The 25,014-nt window shown below is 37.3% G+C and overlaps 1 protein-coding gene across 1 annotated transcript in view; it reads right to left on the reverse strand.

Annotated features, from left to right (window-relative positions):
- LRGUK (leucine-rich repeats and guanylate kinase domain containing) overlaps positions 1-24,548 on the reverse strand; it is a 52,429-nt gene extending 27,881 nt beyond the window's left edge. The window contains exons 1-12 of the mRNA XM_009576130.1: positions 24,463-24,548; positions 23,846-23,918; position 23,796; positions 22,555-22,655; positions 21,704-21,785; positions 18,271-18,395; positions 14,681-14,824; positions 12,363-12,443; positions 10,150-10,236; positions 7,986-8,092; positions 3,087-3,206; positions 242-338 (exon numbers count right to left, since the gene is read on the reverse strand). Of these exons, the coding sequence (XP_009574425.1) occupies positions 242-338; positions 3,087-3,206; positions 7,986-8,092; positions 10,150-10,236; positions 12,363-12,443; positions 14,681-14,824; positions 18,271-18,395; positions 21,704-21,785; positions 22,555-22,655; position 23,796; positions 23,846-23,918; positions 24,463-24,548 (1,104 nt within the window). The remainder of the gene's footprint in view (positions 1-241; positions 339-3,086; positions 3,207-7,985; positions 8,093-10,149; positions 10,237-12,362; positions 12,444-14,680; positions 14,825-18,270; positions 18,396-21,703; positions 21,786-22,554; positions 22,656-23,795; positions 23,797-23,845; positions 23,919-24,462) is intronic.
- Positions 24,549-25,014: the final 466 nt, after the last annotated feature.

Here is a 25,014-nt window from a genome sequence, read left to right on the forward strand (position 1 = left end):
TGACCATTATGCCCATTTAATGGTTTCTATATATGCATACAGAAGAAAAGACAGCATAAATATACAACCAATTTGTGGTTTCTGTGTATGAACTTAAGCCACATAACTGTGAGTGAATAAGCACGCACACACAGACACAAACTTAATATAAAAAAAAAAAAAAAATCAGACCTGGACAGAAAAGTTGAGTTTACTCTGAGTGTAGGAAATGGGCCTACTACGATACTAGTCAGGTACTTACTGTGTTCACCATTTTGTCAAATGCTTCTTGAGAAATGAAATAGTAATCAAGTCTGTTTTCTTCACCAAAGTAAGCTGCCCTGGTAGTGTGACAGGGACTGGAAGATATATGGTATAATAAAGGAATAACCTGTTTTCAATCATAGAAGCAGCTATGGAATAGGAGGGGGGAAAGAGAGAATACTACAAATCATTTTATTTTTAAGAAGAGAAGAAATATGAGAAATATAAAGAGGTGCAAATCATACCACTAATGCTGCATATTTGAAAGATTAACCCATAAATAAAAAAAAAAAGTTTAAATGTAGCATTACATTTTGGCTATAAATCCCCCCCAACCTAAGATAGGCTGAACTGAAGCTGTCACAGCACCCTGTAATAGAGAAATGATGAAACAATTTTTTTCCAGTTATGTCAGCTTGTGGATGATATAAAGTAGAATCCTAAATATGGAAAAGGAGACTAGGAGTTATGCTGAACTGTGAGGTTAAGGAAGAGATACAAATACCAATCTTTAAATAGACTCCTAATAGTAAAGGGGGAAACAATCCTGAAACTAGGGAGATAAGTGGGATACAAGGCAGGAAAAGTAATTGCCTGCCACCACATAAGGACAATAGGATAAACCTCAGATACGTGAGCTTGCTACCAGGATGAAACACTAAAAAAACCACCCCAAACAAAACAAAAAAACTTCAGCTAAGCCAACGCATGTAGCAATTTTAGATTAAAGTATGCAGTGGCTCATGTTCTCTCTCAGGAAATTATATTTTGCTACTTGTTTCTGCTTTGTTTTTGTTTTTAATTTTTACATTGTAAGATAACAGGAACAAAAGTGTGATGTGGAGCTTTGGCATCGATTCACACCAACAACATTTTAACTCTTTGGCTTTTGCGGGATTGTCCTGGAAAATACGGCAAAAAATATACCACCTACTAGTACACCCCTACCAGGCCATTTCTGTTCATTTATTCAAGGTAGCTGAGTTATAAACCATTAAGAAGTTTAGTCTATAAAGCAGAGCTTGACAGATCCTAACTATCATGGCATTAGAGGGTGCCGCTTTTTTTACCAGCAAGCTGTGGCAAATGAGAACAATGTGCTACACATGGACTCTGTAAAATTTCACTTCAAAGGCCTGATTGTCTTTAAGATATTATGAACGCATCCAGCTTTAAAGGTCATTCCTGAGCACTAGCCAGATGGTTTGAGGGTCCAATTTCACTTTATTTTTTGAAACACTTTTAAACATTACAACCCTTTTTAATTGCAAGGCCGTGTTTACATTCAAACTGCCGGGGTATCTTGCATGAAATACATTTTTAATGAGTGGAATGTTTGAAATTTAAAAGTGTAAGCCATAAAATTGCTTAAATCTCCACTGAATAATTAAAATACAACTTTGCTTTATGGTTGCAATTTTCTGCTCTGTTAAGAATCTCTCTCTCCCCCTTTTTTTTCCCCTCATGCATAAAACTTCTAGGAAATAAAATACACAGTATAAAAACAATGCTTTTAAAAAAACCACATAGTGCTTGGAAGATTTCAATTGGTATTCAATTTGTTTGTAATTTCCAATCTAGTCTTTCAAAACATAGTAGTAGCTTTAAAGAAAGGCAAAAAAGTCATTTTTCCAGTCACATAACCTTCACAGATCTTTTCTTAAAATGTCCTTTCAACTTGCTAGTTTAATGATCTAATCCAGCAAGAGGCTATAATCTGAGTACAGAGCAGACAGAAATACATATAGGCTCCTTTACCGTGGTGTATTACGTTAGAGAAGGCGGCTACTACTAGACATCACATCGACATGCAGAGCATGGTCCTGCGATGCTCAGAACTCTGGGCATATGCCCATGGCCCCTTACTTACAACTCATCACTTCAGTACCTAAGAGTGCACAAATATAGACCCAGGTCCTACTGTGGCAAATACTATGCATGTGAAACTATGGCCAAAGTCCGGTTAAAAATGAATGGATAAATTCGTGTGATAAAAAAAATGAGAAAATAAAGGAGGCACAATATAACAGGAACACAGACCAGTGCCGAGTAGCATGTGCTATAGGACCTGTGAAAGTTAGGTACTATGAAGAATGGAATGGGTGGACAAGAAGAACAGCTTGCACCACCTAATTTTAGGCAACAGATAGTGGTGATCTAACTTGGCCAGACTTCCTATCTACTGAGCACTGAAAACAGGTAGATACCTCAAGGAAGTGGTTCACAAAGGCTGAATCTCCCTTGGAAAGAAATAGTTGCTCTCCACTAAATACACAGGGAGCCCAAGGCAGTAAGAATCATAATCCTTAGGCATTTCAGATAGGGAGAATTAGTCCGCCCAGCAGGTGGTGAGGTCTGAAAGGTGCCGTTTACTTTGATAACACTACTTGCAGGATAATAAACTGGTCCAGCAATTGCACTTGCTTCCTTTCCTAGCTTCTGGATGCAGTCTGCACATGCATGCTAATGTGTTTATATGCAGGTACATTATAAAAATTAAGAGAAATGCATACATATATAAACAGATGCTTAGGTTGAGGGGCATTAGTGAGCATAGATAGAACAGATCAATAAAAGGAGCACTAAACGACACATTTTTGTTTGTTTGTTTGCTATTCACCTTTGAAAAGAACATGATAATTTAAATAGCTTGTCTTTTAAGGATGTATTTGATGACTTCAGGCAATCAAGCCCTGGGAAGAGATAAAATGCATAGCAATGAACATTTATTGGTTGCCTTTAACTTTTAACTTCTTCTAAAAAAAAAAAAAAAGAAAAACAAACCAGCAGCAATTCTAGCCTTGATCACTTGGCGTTCTTTTAAACTTATGGAGCAAACGTACCTGTATCTGAAGAAATTGTTGAACTGTCTGCAGATCTTATGAGTAAGCTCTCTCTTACCACAGGCTAGAGGGCCAACTAATACCAGCATGGGGTAGGGAGCATCAAGACTAGGTAAAGTGCTACAAAAAAGGAAAACAAGGAGTCATTACATTACCTACAAATGAAGTCTTCAGCAACTTTGTATAAAGCTTCTGCAGAGACTTTATCATCACTTCAACTGATCTCATCTATCACACTATTCACATCGTTCACAGTGTAGACAAAAGTCAGGAGAAGCATGTGCTCAGTTTGATACGCTCTAAACATAAAAATAGCACAAAATACTGCATTAAAGACCCCTGGGTCTCTTTTGCAAAAGGAATAATGTTGCGTCTACTATAATCTTTTCCAATTTATAGCCTTTTCTAAAGCTCCCTCTGCAGTTCGCTGTTGCTGGGATTTGTTTAAGAGTTTTCCAAGTCTATCGCAGAGATGGTAATATTTTAATGATCAGGATAATAAGCCTAGCATTGAAACTGGACTCAATCCTACAAACCTTCACGCGCTCCTGCAGGTAATCTTGCTGACTTCCATGGCCTTGCCAGATGAAGGTGGAAATTTGTAAAGAACTCTTCAATTCAATACAATGAAAAACACTACGATCCTTAAACTCCACTGACACAAATAACACTACAATAAAAGAACCCAAAGTGCTGCAAAAATACAAAGCCCTCCATTTTCTCCACGCTGCGCAGATGATTAGATCCTCAGATTTCCACTTCCAGCTGTAAATACGAGAATGAATAGCATATCTGCACTTTCGAGTGTCCAGCAATTTATTTAGACAGCTAAAAACGGAATGCAACTTTGGACTCTCACTTTTAAGTTTCAGCTAGATCTTAAGATTATTGATAATATGTCAGAAATAGTTGAAATAATTTCAAACCCACTTATTTTTAACTAATAAATAGCTTTAACGAAATCTAAATTTTAAAGTGGAAGAAAATCACTGACATGTGTTAAGATTCCATTTAATGTGATTTAAAACAGGTGAACACAAATCCCTGAAAACAGAGTATATTTGTTTTACCTTTTCTCTTACAAGTAACTAACTCTGTAAGAAGTAATGATAACCATCCAACACACGCATGGAGGAAAAAAATTTCAAAGTAATGGTTTTATTCCTATTTTAGGTTCAGCAAACCAGCTCTGTTTTCTACCAGATTGTACGTATATGATGGGACTTGATGCTTCAGAAGCACTAAGACAATAATACAATTCAGTCGCCTAATTCTCCTATGGAGTACTATTCTCACAGGAACAATAGCAGATACACCTAATAAATTAAGAGACTGGCTCGAGTCTGTACATGTGTGCTGTTAGTAAACCGTGAAATGAACCCAGATCCTGGTTCAGTGTTCCAACCACTAGACTATTTTAAAGCAAGCCAGTAGCAGAACCCTTGGGAGATTTAAGGATTTTTTGCTTACTGTGCTGATTGGTGACATTTACAAAACATCAGACAACATTAGCACAATAAGCTTATTAGCACATGTCCTGGTTTCAGCTGGGATAGAGTTAAATTTCTTCCTAGTGCTGTGTTTTGGATTAAGTATGAGAAGAATGTTGATAACACACTGATGTTTTTAGTTGTTGCTAAGTAGTCTACTTGTCAAGGAGTTTTCAGCTTCCAATACTCTGCCAGGTGCACAAGAAGCTGGGAGGGAGCATAGCCAGGTCAGCTGACCCAACTGGCCAACGGGGTACTCCATACCATATGACGTCATGCTCAGTATATAAATAAGAGGCATGGTCCAAGAAGTAGCGATCGCTGTGTGGGTATTGGTTGGTGGGTGGTGAGCAATTGCATTGTGCATCACTCATTTTGTATATTCTACCATTATTATTATTATTATTATTATTTTCCCTTCCTTTTCTGTTCTTTATCTCAATCCACAAATTTTTCTTTTTTTTTTTTTTTGATCCTCTTCCCCATCCCACTGTGGGGGGGAGTGCGCAAGCGGCTGTGTGGTGTTTGCTGCCTGTCAGGTTAAACCACAACAGCACAATACATTAAAAATACTGGAGAAGGCAAAAATACATTTTAAAAATCCTTATCTGAATCTGTTAGGTTGTGACATTCTGTTCAATTCAAGAAATATCTTCCTCCTCTCTTGATTATTTGAGCTGTTCAGATTGTCTTCGCCTTTTCTGACATTTGTGGTAAGGAAAAGACCAGTTCAAGACAATGTGATCCCTACTAGGGATACTAGGAGGTACTAGTGACAATTGTGAATACTACAAGTGCATTATTATAAATGAACAATTTCAAAAATGGGAATTCCACAAAACGTGCTTAGTGACTAGAGATTCAAAATTTATCAAGACGTAGCAGAAAGGTTCTTATTCTTGCTCAAGGCTGTGCCCTTCGTGAATAATGATGTTAAGGCAGGTCTGTGAAGACAGAACCCTTATCTTCAACATAGTTTTAATATATTCCTTCTCCATGCACAGAACCTGTTACATGCTTGCAAACTGCAGAATTCCTCTGTAATCTTTTCTTTTACAAGGAAGTGTTATATCCAGCAATGATACAATATATCATTACCTTACATGAATATACTCGGAATTCAAATTTCCTTGAACAGATTTCCATTGCTCAAATTCCTCATATCCCCAAATTCCTTGGATTTATTATTTCATCAGAAGAACAGGAGAACATTTCCATAATACTATCTTTCTTTACATCTCCACTTACTGGTTCTCCAAAGATAAATTAAAGTTTTGGTTTTCCTACAACTTGTAAGCAGTATCTTGTAAAGAGTTCTAGGCTTGTTTAATGTGCATCTTTCAACTTTCTTTGTCTTTGGCGACTACAGTAATACACTGCTGTGCAAGATTAACAGATTTCGAGGCCAGAAGGGACTACTGTGATCATCTACTCAGAGTCCCCTCAACACACTGGCAACAGGATTTCCCCGAGTTAGTTCTTGTTTCAAGCCTGATACCTGAGGTTCCATTAGAGCATATTTTAATTAAAAACGTTCCAGTTGTGGAGACTTCTTGGTACCCTTGGTAAATCATTCCAATGGTTAATTACCTTCATTGTTAAAAATAATCATGCTCTATTTCTTCTCTGAATAAATTTATCCTCAACAGCCAGATACCAAGTCTCGTCATGTACTTGCCCAATAGACTGAAGAGCCCTCTGTTATTAAGTTTCTGCTCCCCATGTAGCAGTTATAACTATGATCAAGCTCCCTTTTTAAATGTCACATGCATTTATAGTAGGGGAAAAACACACATAATGTTGTTCAGTGGTGTGTTACCATGTAATTAAAGATAGAATCACAAGGCACACAGAGAGAGGGAATGACATAAGAAACTTCATGCTAATGTTTTCTGACTGCGGAGTATACAACAATGCAACTTTTTGCTTTGTTTTCAGGTTTTATTTTTAATAGAGATGTTACTAAAATAGAATTAATTATAATCTCATCTAAAAATATAGATGCAAATGAACTATACCAATCTGGTTCCAATAAGCACTTTATAGTGTAGAAGACTTGCAACACATCATCATTAGGAAGATTTCATTAATGACTGTGTTATGTGCTTTCCAGCTGAGCATGGGCAAACATTCAAAGCATCATTAACAATTTTGGTCAGTACCATAAATGCTGGTCTGCATGTTTATGTGTTTGTGTATACAATACCTCTTATAGAAGACAGAATTGTTTCTTTCCAGCAATGAAAATACACATACACAATCCAACAAACATATATTTAAATAAAGCCTATGCCTGCATTGGAAGAAATCCGTGCCTTTAGGTAAAACTATTGCGCTTTTTTTTTTTTTTAAAAAGAAATCTCTAACACTGCAAAACAGTAAATAAATCTTCGGGGGTTTTTTTAATAGGCTGTTAAGAATTGTCGGAGCTATCATCACCACTGAGATGGTTCCTGTCTTTCATCGACAATCCCAGAAACCACAAGACTTGCAATAAAGATATTCTAAAAATATAGATTTCTGAGTTACTAAATCATGGATCTTAAATTAGGTTACTCATTATGAATTAAGATGTCCAAAATAGTGCTAAAACAGGGTGTGGGGCACAAAAGTTGATCTCAGTGCCCACTGTAGCCAATACAATAATAAACCACATATATTTCATAGTATCTTTCATCAGAGTATGTCAAAGCATTTTCCAAGCATTCATCAAGCAAATATTGTAACACATCTGCAGAGCAGCAAAGTACGGCTATTTCCATTTTCTAGATGAGAAATGAGACTAAGAGAAGTCACCTGGCATAGCAATGGCAACATTGGAAAAAAAACATTGATTTGCCTCTCCCTTTTCTGCTTTTAAGTGGCAGTCAGCATCACCTCCTCCCGAAGGGAAGTCCAGCTACTTCTGCCTAAGTACAAACTTGAAAATTTCACCTTATGAATATAAATGTGCCCCAAAGCCACAAAATAAAGCCATTTTGCTCGCAATGGGATGCCAATAGTGTGAAGAGAAGGAGTAAGCAGAATAGGAAGAAGATATGTTTTACAGCCCTCTTCTCCCTCTAGAGATTTTTAAATTGCCTTTGGGTATTGATAGAAATTTTGCATCTTTCATTTATGGTGCAAATGGCCATCTGTTTCAACAGATTGTTTAAAAGAAATGGAGCTGTGGACAATCTGTCTCAGACTTTAGAGGTGAATGACTAGCTTCATTTCATAATCAATTTCAACTAAATAAGATTTGCCTAATTTCCAGACTGCTACCAGAATACTGTGGAATGTCTCTTCCTCATTAGATTAATTTAAAGGTAGGAGAGGGACAGAAAAATGTCCCTCTAAATACGACAACAAATTCTGCTTTACTTGAGTGCCACCCTCAGGAGCTGACGTGAAGTGGAGGTAAGCTTACCTGTCAAAGATTCTCTGGGGCTGCAGCACGCTATACATAACATGAGTCATATGATCTTTAGCAGCAACAACTTCTGGAGGAGGATCGTATTTATTCACAGCAGCAACCTGTTTCCACAGTTTAGGGGCAAAAGAAAGAAGAGCGGAAAGAAGAGAGGTGATGTAATTGTTTCCAGCTGCAATATGCTTCACAGATGACTATGAATAATGATGGTTTCATATTTATGAGGGTCAGCCTTTGTATTTGGGTTGTCTGTGAGCACTCCACTACATAAATCTTTTCGGGGATTTAAGCACAATTTGATAGATGGATGGAAGGCAGCCAGACGTAGCTCACTATCTTTAATATATTCAACCTTTTACTGGAAAGAAAACAGGATGCCACATAAGATGCAAAGTAATTTTGCTTAGGTTTTAATTATCCATTAATTTGCATCCTCTCAGTGCTGGTGGAAGATGCCGAACTAAAATCCTTAGGGACTGAAGCCATTCATTTATTCGTCAGAAGAGGAACTGAATGGGCATTAACAAAGCAAGCAAACTGCAGTTTTCTCCTGACCATGCATTTCTGTTTTTCCTGGGAGGAAAAGCAGTCAAACTCCAACGATTCCCTCCATCCATTCTGTTGAAAGCTCTATTGAGGGTACTGACCGCTAATGAGTTGTATATTTTTTGGTATTATTAATGCTACCCACTCAGAAACAGGTTAAGAACTACTGAGTCATTTCATGTAAACCATCAAATACCAGCTAGCTGACACTGCTGCAAAATACTGCCATAAGCTCTGACGACAGCCATGCCTATATTAGCAAGTAGTATGATGCAATAGGAGTGGATCTTTAAAACAAAACATTCAGTACTCGGGACCCAATGTCCACAGTATTTTGGGGGGAATGAGGGAAGGGAGCTCATTTCACTTTAGCTCTAGTTTGGTCCTTTGATCTGAATTAGTGGCTAGGAGCGCATTAGGTGCATCCTGGTGCACATCATCTGGTTAAGGTTAGTCCAAAAGAAGTCTAGTTCATATGTTGCAAGACTATTCCTCAACGAGAATCAAGCATGGCAAGTTGGGCAACAGGGAGTTTCACTTCACAACCACACTTCTGATCTGAACTACAACATTTCTCTATATCCATTTTGTGTGTTAGTGAGACAGAAGAGCTGCTGCCTCCAAATTCAGTTTGACAAGAGAGTTTACGAGGCTAGAGTAGATGTCCTAAAATAACCTGAGGAGAGGATTTTCTGAAATAACTAATCATGCAAAAGTTAAGTGCTAGTCTAAATCAGTCATCAGGTTTACTTTTACAGTCCATAGAGAAGGAAAAATTTCTGTAATATATTCAAAATTTTACTGGAAGGAAAACAGATTGCCACATAAGACAAAGAGTAAGACCAACATCTTGGGTAGGTGGGGTAAATTACGCTCTGGTATCATTCCTTCTCTGTGTTCATGATAGAGAGAGCTTGGCATTAAACAAGAACCCTAATATTTATGCAGCTAAAGTTGGGAGTGATGAATTTCTTGTAAGGATCATTTTTAAAAGATAATTCCCTGAAATCCAACCCCAATTGGCATCTGATAATCCTAACAGTTCTAGCATGGCTTAAGCCCAAATACTACATGCAGCAACCAAATTACAGTAAAATTACGGCACAAGAGGGAAAGGTTTCTATTACAAGAGAAAGTTACTGTAAGCAGTCTGAGCAGGTTTTTTTTGGGAGAAGATTTTACAGTGAAAGCTGTACAGAGTAGAATGGGAAACAAGCATCATCATTACTTTCAGAGTTCATTTTGCCGTACATGACACTAAAAAAACCCAACAATGGTATTTTAAAAGTAGCACAGTGGTTACCACTTAAGAGTATTTAATGAATGTAGTTGCCTGTTTAGATTCACTAGCTGAGTAACAACGGCTGCTAAATAAATTTCTTCACTGAACAAAGCTTTTAGGTAAGCTTTGCATTTTTACATACACAACTGCTCCAGAAATTCTGTAGATATATATCTGGATTTAAAAGCAAAAGTCTCTGCATTTGTAGCCTATCTTGGGGGCTGAAACATAGGAGATTTGTCGCACCCAAATGACTACAAAGCTACATTTGCATGCACAATTTTTTATATTCTTTATTTAGAAAAAGTCCAGAATGATATGATGTTTACATACCTTTTCTTCCACTGAAATCTTCTTGAGATCCAGTTCTGTTAGCTGGAGCAACGTGAAAATCACTGAGTGCCAATAATCTGTTTGCTCCTGAAGGACAAAGTTTCCACTTTGACATAAAATACTTAACTTCATTAATCTAATACTTACTTTCAATCGGTTGAAATTAAATTGGCCTTAATACATTGCAACATAAAAAGCTTTTTATCCTGAAGGATGTCAATACACTGTACAAATTGACCTCCCACCACAAGCTTAGCTTCTGCAACAAAAGCTAATAGTTGTTCAAAAGTCTGCAATACATTGTTCAAAAGGTCAAGATGGGAATTTAAAAATCACCACCATACCCACTAGAACACCAAGCAAGACTGTTGGAGAACCAAAAGCATTATCTATACTGGAATTACGTAATAATCGTAATATAATACAATTAATAAATGGTCGATAGCCAGCTGAATATGAGCCAGCAGTGTGCCCAGGTGGCCAACGGCATCCGGGCCTGTATCAGAAATAGTGTGGCCAGCAGGAGCAGGGAGGTGATCGTGCCCCTGTACTCGGCCCTGGTGAGGCCGCCCCTCGAATCCTGTGTTCAGTTTTGGGCCCCTCACGACAAGAAGGACATTGAGGTGCTGGAGCGTGTCCAGAGAAGGGCAACGAAGCTGGTGAAGGGTCTGGAGCACAAGTCTTATGAGGAGCAGCTGAGGGAACTGGGGCTGTTTAGCCTGGAGCAGAGGAGGCTGAGGGGAGACCTCATCGCGCTCTACAACTACCTGAAAGGAGGTTGTAGCGAGGTGGGGGTTGGTCTCTTCTCCCAAGTAACAAGAGATAGGACGAGAGGAAATGGCTTCAAGTTGTGCCAGGGGAGGCTTAGACTGGACATTGGGAAAAACTTCTTCACCAAAAGCGTCAAGCATTGGAACAGGCTGCCCAGGGAAGTGGTTGAGTCACCATCCCTGGAGGTATTTAAGATACATGCAGATGTGGCACTTAGGGACATGGTTTAGTGGTGGACTTGGCAGTGGTAGGTTTATGGTTGGACTTGATGATCTTAAAGGTCCTTTCCAACCTAAAAGATTCTATAAACTACAGTTAATACTTCTGACCTTAGTAGTACTGTAGGAACTGTAAAAGAGAATCTGTATTATAAATTCATCATCATATACGCTTTTAAGTCTGCGACAATAAAAAATAATAACTAAAAATCAAATTAAAAAGCTGACACTGACAAGTTCATGAAGCTCCTTAGTTCTAAAACCAGTAAGGTCCTGTTAAAACAACTGAAATTCAGACAGCTGTCTTAAGATGATTGTTGCATGTATAAGTTATTAAAACAGTAATTGGATCAGACTTTGCTTAGGGGGAGGACACCTAAACAGAAAAAGGCTTTCAGATTACGGATGACCAGGGGCAGCCTATTAAGGGTATTTTTTCACGCTAATTTCATGGTGTGTCACGACAGACCATTCTCACGAAAGTCAACACAAAACTAGCAATTACAGAAAGAAGAAGTTAAACCCTTAACATTTTTCTTCTCTCTGACACTGGAAATCACTGTAAAATTTAAACATAATTTAGAAATCACAGAAGTCAGGATAGAATCACTTTTGATCACTCAGGACAAATTACAAATGCAGAGTCAAAGTCAGAATTTCTGATATTTTGCAAATGTCATTGCTGTTGATAAAATGGATGTTTAATTCATTAATTAAGGAATATTATGGGAGCCATAAATGAGAACTGAGTAAATCTTAAAGGAGAAAGGAAGATACAGATTCCAGAGACACATGATTTTAAAAGCTATTTAGTTTAAAAGCTATTTATTTTAAAAGCTATTAAGTTCCTTTGAGCTTTTCCCAGGAACAATCGAGTACAGACCTTCAAAGCAAACAAAAAGGGAATCTTTTCCCAAACAAAAATCATGGCATACTGCGAGTACAAATGCATAAATGGATTCACAAATGCAATTAATAAAACTCATGGATTTACTACGTGGATATTAAACATCACGATTCATATGCAGCTTTGGTTCAGACAAAGTTCCCAGACAAAGGTGGGTAACCATGCCAGGGAAACCATCACTCATCATTTCTTGTACTGGTTACCTGAAATGACCTGGCCACTCTCAGAGATAGAAACTGAGGCTAAATGGATTCTGTGTGATCCAAAATAGCAGTTCTAGGTTCTTATTTTTGGCTTCCTCTTTAGTTCTTTCTTACCTGTACAGGATTTTTCAAAAGATTTAAAACTCTGAGGAGAGGCAGATCTTCAATACATTCAAGTTCACGCAGCTCAGCAATCTAATTAGTGACAGAAACAGAGCATAAATCAGCAGCTACAGAATCCATGATAACTATGGGAAAAAAGAAAGTATTTTAATCCCTGCTCTTAAAATCTGGATGTAAAAAAATTCATTATACTCACAAAATGGGTATACATGTTAACTGCATTCAGTAAGGCACTTCTAGTCACAAAAGGCAGACAACTTGGGTTAGTGGAGAAGCAGGATAATACAGACAGCAATTTCAAACCACCTGCACTTCCCCAGTTCTTTCAAATGTCAAGCCCTAACACATTTAGCTTTTATGTGGCTGATGCGGCTAAGTGAGGCAATTCTGCAGTTATATTTGTGCTTCAGTAGACTAGCGAAAAAAAATCCCGTCTAAGAAGAGTTTCTTTTCACTGAGCTCAAGTTCATCATACCTAACTTGCAGCACCTGATTGAAAAGCATCAGCATAGTTGTCCTTGGCTGTCTGTGTCCAGAGGGTGACGCACTTAAGGTCTCACCTATCCACAAAGGAAACCTGGGTTGGCTGCACTCAGGCACATCAGATAAGCATTAGAACTTATGTGGGATTAATCAAAGTTTGTGTGCCCAAAGCAAAGTCACGCTAGAGGCACTTGTGCTAGACCCTGAATGAACAGTTGCAAGGCTCTCAATTAAAACAAAATGGGTCAAGTGGAATTCATGTTGCCTCATTTTAGCCATCTGTTAAGTTAGACCAAGTCAGAAGTCAGTCACTTAACCTCACTTTATAATCAGCAGAGAGAGGCAGTTCCAGAGGTCATCTGATCCACGGTAGGCTGGGATGAATTGCCTTGTAAGGATACCTGTTTTTCCTCTGTTGCTGAAAGACTGGACCTAGAAGACTTCACATTCTATCCTTAACTTACACTCAGCTTATGTAAAGTGTCTAAAAACATAAACCTCAACCATAGCCTACCCAATACTCATTTTGAGATAACAAGAAGCCCACCATGGAACAGTTTTGACCAAGTTAAATGTCATTTGGGTGGATTTCCTAAATAAATCATAGAATGCCAACAGCCAACATTTGAAAATCACTGAACGTGTATATGAGAGACATGGTTTGCAGATAAACCTACTGTGCCCATTTTTGAAAAATCAAGCATTTAAGATCATTCTGGGTGGTAGTGAGCTTGAAGTAACTCAGATCTTTCTGTGTTAATTAATTAAAATTCTCTTTAAATTATTCTTCAGAAGGAAATGTTCAAAACATGGTGACTCATTAAACAGTTTCAATAACATCATTAAAAGAGGCAAATCTTGATGAGGTAAAATTAATAGCTTTTGCGTGCCATAAAGAATAGTGGAAACTATATGAGGCAATGGAAGTGGTGTTATTAATGCTAATAGCAACCATACTATTAGATAGTTTCCTGTCTTGTGCAATTGATGTACCTTTAAATGTCAACTTGAACACAGTGTGAGAAAAAGAATTCATAGTGTCTTGAATTAAATCCTGTAAACGTATCTTGCAAGTGGGGAAAAATGACAGAAAATGTTCAATTCCTGGTTTATATTTTTATTTCTTATTTTCTTAGATTTTTTTTCACATGCAGATCTGTCTTTGATGTCAAAATGATTCATGAATTGACAGTCTGTTCAGTTAAGGACCCTGGAAGCTCAGTATCAAAAGTATTATGTATATATGGGTTGAGTTTCAAAATTCAAATACAAATGAGTTGGATTTTATCATTGTACTTCCAGCGAAAATTCTGCTGCATAACAGAAGCCACTTTATAATAGAGTACATGCAGTTCTGCCTTACAGGAAGTTTCCAGCTGAGAGCTCAGAAAAATCTGTGGTCATAAAATTGGGCTGAGAGATATTAGCAAACCCTCCTGAGGCCTGGCAGTAGAAAAGCTGTGATGTAAGTAAAGATCCTCAAGAATAATCAAGCTGAAAAAGCTGCATACTCATCCCTATCTTTATCCACTCAAGGGAGCACTGTTAGTTCTTTATGTACGTGAGCACTAAATACTACAGGAGTGATACCTACATAAAGATAAACCCATCTAGAGATATTAAGTAAGGCCTGAGGAGTACACTATCAATCAACATGTGAAACAGCATTGGAGTGAAATACCAAAGGAAAAAATGTCATCTTTTCTAATATTAATTTCTTGCAGTGTTGTGAGATTTTTTTGATTAAGCCTTAAAGGGATTGGATTTTAGAAAAAAAAAAATCCTGCATTCTTAGAAAAAGCTGAGATCAATATTAAATATGCTACCTGGTTATCCTCTAGGTTGATCATCTCTAGTAGATCATGTTCCTCCAAGCCTTCTAGACTAGTTATTTTATTGCTAGATAGGTCCAGCTTCTGTAGAGTTTTCAAGCTGTCCAACCCAGTTATCTTTTCAATCTGGTTAGAGCTCTAAGAAGAAATGAAAACATATAAACTGTTGATAAAGTTCTACAGATGGAAAACTACATTCCTCAGGAAGAAGAGAGTTCACTTTATTATTGAGAATCCTATTACAAATAGGCCTTTTATGCATTAGCCCCATCTTCATCTTGCGATGACATATTACAGCTTTCCATACTGCTCAAGGAAAAAAGAATCAACTATCTTCTGATTAACTTATCTTTAAACTCACCTTGAATAGCAGCAAGAGACAAGAGCAATAAAGAGAGCTCTAGCATTCTTTTAAAGATGATACTGGCTAAAGGATACTCTTGTCACTATCCAACTCAAAATTTAGAAAACAGGTATGCACATAAAATTATAGAATATATATACATAAATACATAGAATTTCCCTCTGTAATCATGGTTATATTTAGACTTATGATTACAGAATAAATAATGAAAATATTAAGGTAGAACAATAGAGTACTGTCTTCTTTGGACTACAGGCAGTCTCTAAAAATATCTCTAGGACACACAATTTCATCTTAATGCATACTAAGTGAAGGCAGACTTCATTTACTGTCAGTGACAGCAAGCACAGTAAAAAAAAAAAAAAAACAACAAAAAAACCTAACAAACCCACCTTACTGTAAGTTCATCTAGACTCCAACACAAGAAATGACCCAAGTTTTTGAGAACTCATAACCAGCTATCATTGTTTTATATTCCTTCCAAACAAGGTACAAGATACAAGACCTACATTTATCACTGGACACCAGATGGCTTCATTTCTCAGGGCCTCACAAATCATATACTCATTTCTGCTACGAACTCCAAATAGGTATAACATGCTAGGTTCTGTACTCATCTTTGTCCCAGTGGCCACACGTACCCAGATGGCCTCTCAACATGATTCTTTTTGTATAACCTTGCAAGTTATATTTTTCCATCAGCATCACCTTGTGCTGAAAGCTTAGAAGCCTCATATTCTATTAATAAATATTTAGGAACTGTTGAAATAAATAAGCCAGCTGACTCTAATGTTAATCCAGTTGTCTGTCCTTGACATTTTTCCTGACTTTTAAATGTTTAATTAGGTTATTAATAGCATGGAGGCTCCCTCTTCTCTTCCTGTTCCTCGTTAGACCTCCGTTTAATAGGATACAGCTCAGAGCTCTAGTTGCAAAATGCTATGCAAGAGGTGCATGCAAAATTCTGTGAACAAGAGGGATTTGTGTAGAGATCCTTTTTTGCAAAGCATAAAATTCCTAAGAGTCCAGTTCATTAGAGCTGCACTTCCTATTTTTTGCAAACATAAGCAGAATAAAGGCTTTTTGGTATAGCTAGGCAGTATTTACAGTTTTTGAAGCCTTTCTTCCAAACTTCAGATCTTACTACTCATTCAACCTAAAAAGCTCAAGGGAAAATGGAAAAGAAAGCCGAATCAATGGGAAGAGAGGAGATGACTGCTCCCATGAAAAAAGAACTGCATTTTATTCTAATTAGTAAAAGAAAATGCTATGCTAAAATCTGTCTATTTACATAATTTCCACATGACTATCTACTTTGCTAATTAAAAAAGACAAGCAGGGACACAGTTGTATAAATAATCATATCAGCATGTAAGAACCAAAACTGAAGAACATGTTCATGTTAATAAGGCTTAGCTGTTAACACAACCTCCAAAACATTTTACAGAGCAGATAACCATTACTAACAGAATTATTATTAGGCCTTTTAACAGATGAGGAAATCAGGGCACACAATGGTTGACCGACTTACTGTAGTTCTCCCTGAAGAAAGCATTTTGAGAAAAGATCTTCCTGTCAGCTTAGATTGTCATACTCCCATAGTTCATTTCAGAACTTTTAGACATGATTTTGCCAATCTGAATTAATCTTATCCACTAAAAATGAGACAAAATTCAGTTTTATTGCCACTAAGGGCATAACTGGAAGCTACTAAAAGCATTATATATCTGAAATACAAGTATATTAAAAATACGTTACTGAACACTATTTGAATATATTATTCAAAACATACTACTGCCCACTTTTAAATGTGAATACCTTTCCTGAATATCAAAGCAGTAATAAGTACAAGGGCCAATCGGGCCTTGATGGGTGCAGACCTTAGTTACTCTTTTCTATATCAATTACTACAGAACAGAAGAAAAATCTTTAAAATTTTAAAAGGATTGGAAAAGAATATTTCTATTTTTGATAAGGGATTCATTCGCTTTACCTAAAATATTTATGTAGGTCCTTAAAAATAGTGTAGCAAATATGAGCATATTTCTATGTATAGTTTTTTGGTACTTATTTTTAAAATCCCATTAAATATTTTTTAAATTATTATTACAAAGTAAAACCTATTAAGAAGTAGTCTGTTGTATTTTATACCAACTGAACTGCATTAAAAATAGTTTTTGCTTGTGTTTCTGCGCAACCTCTATATTGAGTATCTCAAAATGATTTAGAAGAAAGCGTTGGTATTATTAAGGACATTTTACAAACATGGAACTGAGGAACACTGAGATAAATGCCTTCCCAAGACCTGTAAAAGAGCAAGATGCATGCAAACAAGTGTAGGCATTGACAAATAGAGGTCTATATTTGGGCTAGTTATCCTTGGCTATCTTCATAACCAACAGAGAGAAACAGGCACTTGCAAGGCCTGATGCATCTTGTATTAATGTAGATGTCAGCAGCTGGATTAGAATAATGAAGTATTTTAAGTGTCCATTTCTCTCCACTGAATTTTGAGGCAGCAGAGAACAACTAGCTCACGTGCGGTTGTCTATGCTGCAGAAATCTGAAGCCAGATAAGATAAAACCCGCTAAAGCATCTAGAAATATAACCTAGAAATGTTGTATTTAAACAAATATACCCTAGATATCTTGACAAAAAGCTGACAATTTAAAGCTTCCAATCTCATTACAAGATCCTTAAAAAATTAAACAAAGATCCTTTAATAATGTATCAGATTTGCATACTAAACTTGACTTGTTTTTCAAAATGAATGCAGGCTTCTTAGTCCTCGCTTTCCCTTTCCTGTCCTAGCTCACTGCTATCATGAACACAGCTTTACGAGGAAATGTACTTTTTAAAAAAAATCTTCATTGTTTTTATTGTGGGACTTGCACAGTAAGTGACTTCTTACACATCACCTAAGCAACAACAAAGCCTACCCAGACCAAATGCAAAGTATCTTTGGAGAAATTCAAAACCCAGCTGGACAAGGCCCTAAGCCACCTCCACGGAAGATGGCTCTGCTTTGAGCAGGACACGGGATCAGATGACCTTCACAGCTCCCTTCTAACCTATATCATTCTACGATCCTGTATTAATAAAAAAAAAGTGTCCAGTATTACACATAGCTCTGAAAATTTGTTATGTAATTATCTTCACGTTTATTAATATATAGATAAAAGACAGACAGGAAAACAACTAGAATTATGTCTTTCTTACCAGATTGAGTATTCTGATAGGTAAATTCTCAAGGCCACTGATTGCAATGAGTCTGTTGTGTGACAAACTAAGATGAGTCAGACTGTGACACTTCTCTAGTCCTCTTATCTCCTTTATGTTATTAACTATACAGAGGTTTTTGCATTTAAGGAAAATAACTGAACACAAAACCTTAGCAATAATTAGTAGCTAAATTAGCAATGGAGCTGAATTTTATGGTAAGGGGAGCTGGATATCAAATGCTTCGTGCTAAGTAGTTTAAAATCCCAGCTGCTCACACCCACCCCTTTCTGGAGCTTACTGCCTCCTTGTTTGACTGACATAACTTTTTGTAGGGCTGCAGGATAAGCGGCACTGATTCAACTAGAAATATCCTCCCCTCCTTTTTGGAGGAGCTTTTAACTCAGATAGTTTCTGTGACCTGGTTTACAGCGCAGCCCTTCAAGCTGGCATAACCAGGCTGATGGCAAATCGAGAAAGTAGCGGAAATGAGGGAATAGCAGTGTGGGGAAAGAACTACTTTGCCAGCACCTTGCAAAACTATGCTGTAAATCTCTGATCTTCTCATCGGATGCATATGCACAAGCTAAAACATAGGGGTCTTTACGCCTTTAACTTTAACTGGGCACCAGTCATGTTAGGTCAGCTGTAGAATACAGGCACATGGCTGAGTCATCAGAGGAAGGCAGGATCTTCTTACGTTTACGGAGTACTTAACATGGCTCCAAACTGACCTTGACCTCCAAGCATTATACACAAATTATCCAAGTAATAACAGACGATTGTACTATATGGGGCTATTTCACTCTAAATTATACCTGTTCTATACTGGCCATCTGTACTGAAAGGGGAAAGTGTATTTTAAACGAACATTAAACTCAAAAGCAGCAGTAAAAGTAGTTAGGATTCCTCTCGGCAAACTTCAGCATTAACATAACTATCCAGATTACTTAAACAAAGCAAGTTTCCTTTGACGACAAGCTATGTCAGATTGCTCTCTTAAAATGGGATGAACTGCAGAGGTACCTGACTCTCTATAACTCCAATGTACCGAAATCAGATAACTCTGATCCAGGCATCTAATTGTTTGGTGACTGAAGTTAGGCAAAAAGAATTGCACTCGTATTGTAAGTGTCCAAGCTGGAACTAGTTAAATGAAAAACCAAGAAATATAACTGAAAAAAATAGCCAGAACATGCAGGACACAGAGAAATGCCTTTAGGCAATCACAAAAGAAAATATTTTTCATTGACTTGAGAGAATGAACTCTGCCTGCGAAGAGGGGCAAATGAGTTTTCATTCACGTTTCTAGTCTTACCAGGCAGTGGACAAATTATCAGGATTTTTTTCTCTCAGTCTGAATGATATTGTAACCAAACAAAATGTAAGCTTATTCTGGGCCAACAGAATATTCTTCAATAGCTGTGACCTAACTCTCTTTTTTTCCTAACTGCATTCCTACATAAGGATTTAATTGTACACTACCTAAGTTCTATACTCGCAGGCCTAGATGGGGAAAGAGAGGAGGAGAAATGAACTGGTAAGCACAGATTTATCTTTTCATAGGACCTCACACTAGGCTCTTTGTCATTTAGAAAAGAAATCAAAACCATCCACAGGCACTGATATTTGACAGATATTCATTGATTTGCATAGAAAATGGGACTGCTTCTCTTTCAACTGAGGAGGAAAAGTTTTGGCGAGGAAAAAATATTGTTTAAGCCATAAGCATCAATATGAGGCAGCAAATTGCTCAGCACTAAAAACTAATACAATCAGTTTTAGTCTTTTAATGACTCACTATAATGCTTTGTCAAATATTATTGCCCAAGCTGTCTCCCTTTCTGGTTTGGACAATGTCCTCCTTGAAAACTCATTTATAATCCTGTCAGGTGTGCTTGTGTGTGCACCTGTCAGGAAAAAGTTACAATGACCTTACCATCTGCATCATAATTCACTTAAATATCCTAAGAAATAGTTAGTTACTGTCAACAAGAAATGCATGCCAAACATTTCTGCTACGGCATGATATTTAATATAGTATTTTCATTTACGATTACAAAGAACAGCTTGTTTTGTCTGGCATGTCTTCGGCAAGGAGTGCTTGACATGAGTTAGGAACAGCGCCACTTTGCTATTCTAAATTCTGCACTTCTAAATTCTGCACTCATTTTCTTCTATTTCAGAGGGTCCCATTGCAACTGTATGCATGAAACAGTTTTTCTCCCCACTTCAATGGCATCTTCACTGACAAATGAAGAAATGGAAGACAGCACGCTGCTGCATTGAAACCAAATGAAAAAATACTAATTCAGATCCACAATACAAATCTCTGATCTTTTTGCCTTTTCATTTTGCTGTATGGTTTTTGCTCTGCAATGGAAAATTAGAACTGCAAAGGGACAGTGTCTCAATGCCATTTTCTGACAAGAATCATGTCACCTGCACACCTTGTAAAACATGTGAATAAAGTAACCTGGACGCCCTGCAAATGCTTTATCTGCTCCTACATGAAAAAGGCATTGTATTAGTATCGTTTGGTAATGGGCTACTTCGAGGACAAGAGACAGAGAAAAACTGCAAGAGCCTGCTGTCTTCTCCTTTTCAGAAAGCAGAAAATCAAGATGCAATTTATGAGGCAAAGAGGAAAGGTTCACGAGCCCTCGGGAAGCAATTGTAAGTAAGGCAGCATGTCAACATGAAACTCCAGGAGGCCTTTCACAAAAGCATAGGAGAATCTTTAGGGAGACTAAGAGTACTATGGACAGCCTTGGAGAAGTAAGGAATGAAAAAACGTAATCTGCAGGTTCATGTTTATCTGATTTCTGCCAGAACAGTGTTTCTAATCCCACAAACTGGGTACCACCGTGAGAGCGTCGAAGGTGTGTAGCAGAACACTTTCGCTCTGTGTACTTCCCTCAGCATACTTCAGGAAGTTTCCTCTCACTTAAACATGCTCTTCATTGTTATTAAACGGCCTTGTCCTCCACAGAGCCTCTATAGTACCTGCGTAATTATCTATGTCTAAGATTAAACAACATGCACCTTTTTCATTTAAGGGAGCTTAGCATTCCAAGCTGATTTCCTATTAACCTTTCTTATATAAAAATACTGGGATTATTTATTACCTCTGCCATGCAAAGACAGTGTGACATGTCACTTTTTCAGTTTTACATGATGCAAAGTGGAGGGTTTTTTTGTTCCTCTAGCAGGCTAATACCTTACATGTACACACAAACACCTTTAACACTAGGCATACTTGAGTAAATTAAGATCAGTTTCACCACCAGAATTACAGTGTTTAATCTTGCTTCTAAAGACAAAACTGACACGAAGGAAAAATACAAAGAAAACAGGTATCTATTTGAAGCAAAGAGCTGTTCAGAAAGCAAACAAGCAACTTTTCTCCCATTCAAGTTTCCATAAAGGATACAATCCAGCAAGAGTTTAGTAAGTGACTGGTATGCTGACAAATCTTGCATTTTAGGTATTTGATTGTATGAAAAATCTACTTCCTAAAGAAAAAAGGAGACAGAAAGTTAGTTTTTTTCCTTCAGCACTTACAGCTGTCTTGTGAAACTAAACAGCTGTTACATTAAACTTCCTATCAAGGGTGTGGAAGAAATGAGAAGATCATCAATATTAATATTGGGACATAAACAGAAAGGCTCTTTTTTATGACACATAGGATTCACATTTTGGGAACTTCCCAAACTATACTTTCTTCCAACAACATTATCATTAATGATCCTGTAATTACACATACATATTAAAAAACTAACAGAGAAGACAGAGAAATACATAAAGGTCGTATTTCAAAACAACCTCCTGCTTTTCATAACCCAAAGTGGGCAACAAGAAAACAACAGCAAAGGGAAGACTAGCACACAGCTACACTTTACGTACATGTTTCACAATAACAACTGGCATCAGTCAATTTGAAAGGCAGGAACTGATCCCACTAAAGGTCTGATGAATTCGACAAGCAAGGAAAAAATTCTGGCCATATTTACCTGTGGCTAGAACAGTTAACTGTAAAATACACCTTCCCATGTATAATATACCTTCCCAGTGTTCAGAGTGTGAAAGAAAATAAAAGACTGAAATGTGCAGTGTAAAATACCCAAACATTTGGAAAAGCTATTAAAATGTCAAATGAGGTAAGAAAGAAGAATAAGGAAAGCATAAAAATTCGCTTTTGCACATGTCCAAATACAGTATCTAAATTAGATTTAGAAAACTGTTTTGAATTTAAACCTATAAAATGCATTTTTTGCAACTTACCTTGAGATTTTTAGGTGGTTTAAAACCAAAATATGTAGTCAATTCATTGTTGGAAGCATTCAGTTCTAGTAAGTGAGGCATGTGACTGATACAAGAAAGATCTAGTAACAAAAACAAAATGTCAAATCCTGTACATAAATGCATAGGTAAATGCAGAAATCACCATGTCAAAATGTGATAATACGTCCAATAGCAATCAAGAATCAATTTGTAGTTACACATTCAGAAAGCGATGTTTGAAATGCAGAATTCAGATATAATAAAATCTATGAGAAAAAAAGATGGTTTCTAAACCACGAAGAGTAAATATTCAAGTTCTACATTAAACTTCCATTATGTCCACTGATTTGTCTATAAGCCAGAATATAGTTTTATATGCTAGCTACCTCTAGAATGACAGAGAGACTACCTCTGTCCTAAGTTATTAATTAGTGGAGAAAAGTATTTAGGCTACTAGTGAAGACGAAATGACTAGTTGCTATGGAAAAGTCCCTGCTCTGTACAGACCTAGCCTTCACAGACAAAATATTAGCAAAATGACCACGGAGAAGTGCTGCCTTACAAATGTGCTGCTATTATTGGACTCCAGCACCTCCAGTGAAATGAACTTGAAAGAAATAATGCAACAGGCTGCCATCACAGCTTATTCCTTTTGCTGTTAAGTTAAAAAATGAGTTGGGGAGTACGAAGGAGAGGGAAGGAGTAGAAGATTATGGAGCTTACCCTGGTCTCCATTTGTTACCTTCTAAATCCAGGATAACTTTTTTTACATTTTGTCACCAATGGGAAACCTTGACATAGGAAAGCCCAAGGCTGGCAAAACTGTACCAGACATAACTTTAAATATTATGACATCTGCACATGTAAAATCTCAACCTTAATCTTGTATTGACATGCTTTCTTGCACTTTATCTTTGGATAATAAACTGGACAATAATCTCCATGTTTCTGTCTGATAAGCATATGCTGGTGCGGCTGTCTGAACGGTCCATACATCATTCTCAAGAAGATCTAGCCATTGCCTCAGTCTGTAGAGCTGGAGTAGTTACACCATTAAAATGTAATCCAGGCTTTGTGATATTAAAGCTACATGGTACAGTGCATTTCTCATCTTAAATGATTTCACAACCCAAGAATTTACTAGTGTATTTACTACATACCATTAATTTTATTATATGAAAGTTCCAACTTCTGTAGGTGAACGTATCTGGAGAGAATGTTAATGTCACTTAACTCACGACCCTGGAAAAACAAAGCAAAGAGACTTTAATAACTAGCTGTATAACCTCACCCGCTCTCCCAAGAGATACACAGTAGCAGGAGACATTGAAGAGGTGCCCCAGGGTCCCTCCAGCTGGATGTGTCAGAACAGGATGACATATACAGAAAGTGATGTTAGACCTGCAGACGAGCCATGAATGGAGAAAATGTCAAAAGAAGACTTTAAAACACAACCAGGAGAGACAGCTGTAGCTAGGAAAAATGCCAGAAAAACAAGGCTGCATAGAAAAGGGAGCGGCAGCAAGTAATCTTTAAAAAGACACAACCATTTTAACTTTCTGAAGGGACAATAAATGCAGCATTCTCAGGTGTTTAGCATGTTCCTCTATTTTTTCTCCAGCTGGCTGAAGCAGGAAGGTACGTTTTCACACCCGAAGACCGGCTAAGGAAAAATCTTACTGCTGTTGCTACTAAGTGAAAAAAAAACATACCGATATGGCAGTTGTCAGCAGGAGCCATGCTGTATCTTGTCAAAACTCTCATGTACGTGAAACGGCATTGACAGGTAAAGACAAAAATCTGTGTCTTGAAATTTTTTTACTATTGCTAACCAACCATTTGCTGTTAAAAAGAGGAAACCTTCGAGCAGAGAAGCACTTTATAATGATGTTCTTTGCTTATACTTACTGAAAGCGACAGATTAAGATAAACGTATTCGATACCAGAGGCTGAGCGCCCCAGCTTGTGGAGACCCTCAGCCACAGTGTCTTCATCCAACACTCCGTCAAACTGACCCTATAAAATACCAGAAAGGGGGGGCAGGGAGAGGAACGGATTAAGGGGAAATTTATGAAATGAAATTCTACACTCGGTAGAATCTGGGGGCTGCCTGCAATGCAACCGGGAACAGAGTTTAATAAAAGTCCTCAATCAAATGCTGCTTTTAGTGCTCCATCACCCTACTAAGGCACTGCATATTAGGAAAAATGATGAACACAGCCCTCAAAATGGGTAAATAGAAACATGTCACATACTAGCTCTGTACATTTAAAAATGTACAACAGTTTTTGTTGGGATTTTTTTTACCTTATGGTTTAAATGCACAGCTCTAAACACGACCTGTTTCCAGAGATGTTGAGCTATGAAACTCACATTGATTATGGATGTTAACATCTCACCAAATCAGCACTAACATAACCCCAGTGTTGTACCCCAATATGCACATTATTGGAGGCCCTT

The sequence above is a fragment of the Fulmarus glacialis genome, unplaced genomic scaffold (genome assembly GCF_000690835.1).
Source record: "Fulmarus glacialis isolate BGI_N327 unplaced genomic scaffold, ASM69083v1 scaffold2900, whole genome shotgun sequence".
Taxonomy (NCBI): domain Eukaryota; kingdom Metazoa; phylum Chordata; class Aves; order Procellariiformes; family Procellariidae; genus Fulmarus; species Fulmarus glacialis.